The 3,377-nt window shown below is 46.8% G+C and overlaps 1 protein-coding gene across 1 annotated transcript in view; it reads left to right on the top strand.

The window, feature by feature from the left end:
- Positions 1 to 3,377, top strand: part of GCN1 (GCN1, eIF2 alpha kinase activator homolog) — a 76,427-nt gene that overhangs the window by 53,709 nt on the left and 19,341 nt on the right. Inside the window, exons 37-40 of the mRNA XM_012805204.1 lie at positions 578 to 646; positions 832 to 970; positions 1,060 to 1,256; positions 1,425 to 1,567. Coding sequence (XP_012660658.1) covers positions 578 to 646; positions 832 to 970; positions 1,060 to 1,256; positions 1,425 to 1,567 — 548 coding nt within the window. The remainder of the gene's footprint in view (positions 1 to 577; positions 647 to 831; positions 971 to 1,059; positions 1,257 to 1,424; positions 1,568 to 3,377) is intronic.

A 3,377-nucleotide genomic window follows, 5' to 3' on the forward strand; every position in this document is an offset into this window, starting at 1 on the left:
GAGCCATAAAACTGATTTTTAATGGTTATATAATATCCTAACAGATTTATGCACTATAACTTACGTAATTCTATCATTGGTCATATAATGTCCAAGGTATTTTTTTGCAATTTTAAGTGATGCTGCAGTGAACATAAGGTGTTTTCTATATTTAAAATTATTCCCTAAAGCTGAATGCTACATCAAGAGACATAAACATTTTGAGGTGAAGAAAGGGGAAATGGTAATGAAATTCTGAAAGGAACGTACCAGAAATAATTTTCTACAGATTTCAGACCTTGTTCTGAAGGGCAGGAGGAATAAGAACATTGAACTAGTAGCCTTCTTGGCCTGTTGAGGTTAGACTTGGGGTCTCTTGTAGGGTCCCCTTGCTGTTGCACAGGGCCTTCAGGCCACCATTCAGAGGGGGAGTCCTTTGCTTGCTACTCCTCCCTACCTGTTCTGTGCGGTCAACTTTTCATGCTTGTGGTCCCTGTGGAGCACTCCTTGTCAGCAGAATGGGGAAGTCAGGGTCACAGCAGAACAGGTCCTGGAGAAAGCAGGAATCTGGCCTCTCTTGAGTTGCCTCTTTTTGCAGGATTTGGCTCCTTACCTGCCCAGTGTGACACCTGGCCTGAAAGCTTCTCTTTTGGACCCTGTGCCTGAGGTAGGTCTGCAAGGATGGTAGGAGAGCTCACTATTTTAGCTCAGTCCTTAGAAAATTGATTCCTGATAATTCCCCAAATCTGCTTTTGTGCCTCATGGGTAAATGGAAGGAGCTCTTCCTGCTCCTTTCTGGCTGCGTAGTTTTGAGCCATATTGTCATCACCCCTGCTGTCCATCACCTGACAGGTTCGGACAGTGTCTGCAAAGGCTCTTGGGGCCATGGTGAAGGGCATGGGGGAGTCATGCTTTGAGGACTTACTCCCATGGTTGATGGAGACGCTGACTTATGAGCAGAGCTCTGTGGATCGCTCAGGCGCTGCACAAGGTGAGGGTGAAGAAGGCCCAGGGACCAGGCCGGTAATGCCCTCTAGGGGCTCTCAGATCCAAGGGCTTCATTTTGGTCTTTTGTTGCAGGGTTGGCTGAAGTCATGGCTGGTTTGGGGGTAGAGAAGCTGGAGAAGCTGATGCCAGAAATTGTGGCCACAGCCAGCAAAGTGGACATTGCACCGCACGTCCGAGATGGCTACATAATGATGTTTAACTATCTGCCCATCACCTTTGGGGACAAGTTCACTCCTTATGTGGGGCCCATCATCCCCTGTATTCTCAAAGTAGGTACCAGTGACCATAATGAAGGTAGAGCAGGATGCAAGGGCTAACTGCTGAGGAGGAGGGGCAGGTTGCAGGGCCATCATCCTGCTCTGCAGGGAGCCCCATTTCTTTTGGGGCTGGTGCCCAAGGACAGGGATCTCTGACTGATCTGCCCTCTGTGTGCCCAGGCTCTTGCTGATGAGAATGAGTTTGTGCGTGATACCGCCCTGCGTGCGGGTCAGCGCGTCATCTCCATGTACGCTGAGACAGCCATTGCCCTGCTGCTGCCCCAGCTGGAGCAAGGACTCTTTGATGACCTCTGGAGAATCAGGTGAGAATTCTAGTGGAAAGACCCAGAGGACCAAGTAAGCAGAATATTGCTAAGAACTCTCAACTTTCTCTTAACCCTTGCTTTTAACCATTTCATGTCTTTCTAGTGTCTCATAACAATGTCTTTATTCTGATTCTCTTTTTAGAAATTCTCTTTTGAGTGGCTTATACCTGTAATTCTGGTACTCTGTGAGGCCGAGGTAGGAGGATCCCTTGAGCTCAGGAGTTTGAGACCAGCCTGAGCAAGAGTGAGACTTTGTCTCTACTAAAAATAAGAAAAAGTAGCTGTGTGTAGTGGCACATGCCTATATTCCCAGCTGCTAGGAAGGCTGAGGCTGGAATATGGTTTGAGCTTTCAAAGATTTTAAAGTTGCTGTGACCTAGTGTGATGCCATGGCACTCTAGCCTGGGCAATATTTATGTGAGACTGCCTCACATAAATAAATAAAAATTCTCTCTTTTCAGTCCTCTAGTTTGTTTTGAGTTGTTTTTTTTTTTGGGGGGGGGTGGAACATAGTCTCCTTTAGGCTAAGAGTACCATGGCATCATCCTAGTTCATAGCAACCTCAGACTCCTGGAGTCAGATGATTCTCCTGCCTCAGCCTACTGTGTAGCTGGGACTACATGTGCCCACCATAATGCCCGGCTAATTTTTTTATTTTTTAATTGAAATGGGGTCTCACTCTTGCTTAGGCTGGTCTGGAACTCCAAAGCCCAAGCAATCCTTCTACCTCAGCCTCTCAGAGTAGGCATGAGCCACTGCACCTGGCCTGTATTGAGATTTAATTTATTTATTTAGTGAGACGGCCTCAGCTCTGTCACCTAAGCTGGATTGCAGTGGTCTAGTCACAGCTCACTGCACCTTCCAACTCTTGGGCTCAAGTGAGTTTCTTGCCTTAGCCTCCTAAGTAGCGAGGACTATAGGCACATACCACCATGCCTGGCTATTTTTCTTTTTTTGTAGAGATAGAGTCTTGCTATGTTATCCAGGCTGTTCTCAACCTCCTAGGCTCAAGTAATCCTCCTGCCTCAGTCTCCCAAAGTGCTGGGATTATAGGAGTAAGCCTCCACACCCAGTCCTGTGTTAAGATTTTTAGTTCTTTTTAAAAAATTTATATAAACCAGTAACATGTATGTATTAAGATTTTATTTATTTTTTTGAGAGTCTTGAGCCGTCACCCTGGGTAGAGTGCTGTGATGTCACAGCTCACAGCAACCTCAAACTCTTGGGCTTAAGTGATTCTCTTGCCTCAGCCTCCCAAGTAGCTGGGACTACAGGTGCCCACCACAGTGTCCGGCTATTTTTTTTGTTGTTGCAGTTGTTGTTGTTTTAGCTGGCCCGGGCTGGGTTTGTACAGGCCAACCTTGGTGTATGTGCCTGGCACCCTACCCACTGAGCTACAGGCGCCGCCCATGTATTAAGATTTTATAAATGTTGAGTATTCGTTAAACTAGAAATTCTGGCTCAGCGTCCATAGTTCGGTGGTTAGGGCACCAGCCACATACACCAGGGCTGGTGAGTTCAAACCCAGCCTGGGCCTGCTAAACAAATAAATAACAACAACAAAAATAGCTGGGCGTTGTGGCCGGTGCCTCTAGTCCCAGCTACTAGGGAGTCTGAGGCAAGAAAATCACTTGAGCTTTAAGAGTTTGAGGTTGCTATGAGCTATCATACTATAGCACTCTACAGAGGGCAACATAGTGAGACTCTGTGTCAATTAAAAAATAATAAATGGGCTTGGAACCTGTAGCTCAAGTGGCTGAAGTGCCAGCCACATACACCAGAGCTGGTGGGTTCAGATCCAGCCCAG

The sequence above is a fragment of the Otolemur garnettii genome, unplaced genomic scaffold (genome assembly GCF_000181295.1).
Source record: "Otolemur garnettii isolate 467f Iridium unplaced genomic scaffold, OtoGar3 scaffold00038, whole genome shotgun sequence".
NCBI classification, from domain to species: Eukaryota; Metazoa; Chordata; class Mammalia; order Primates; family Galagidae; genus Otolemur; species Otolemur garnettii.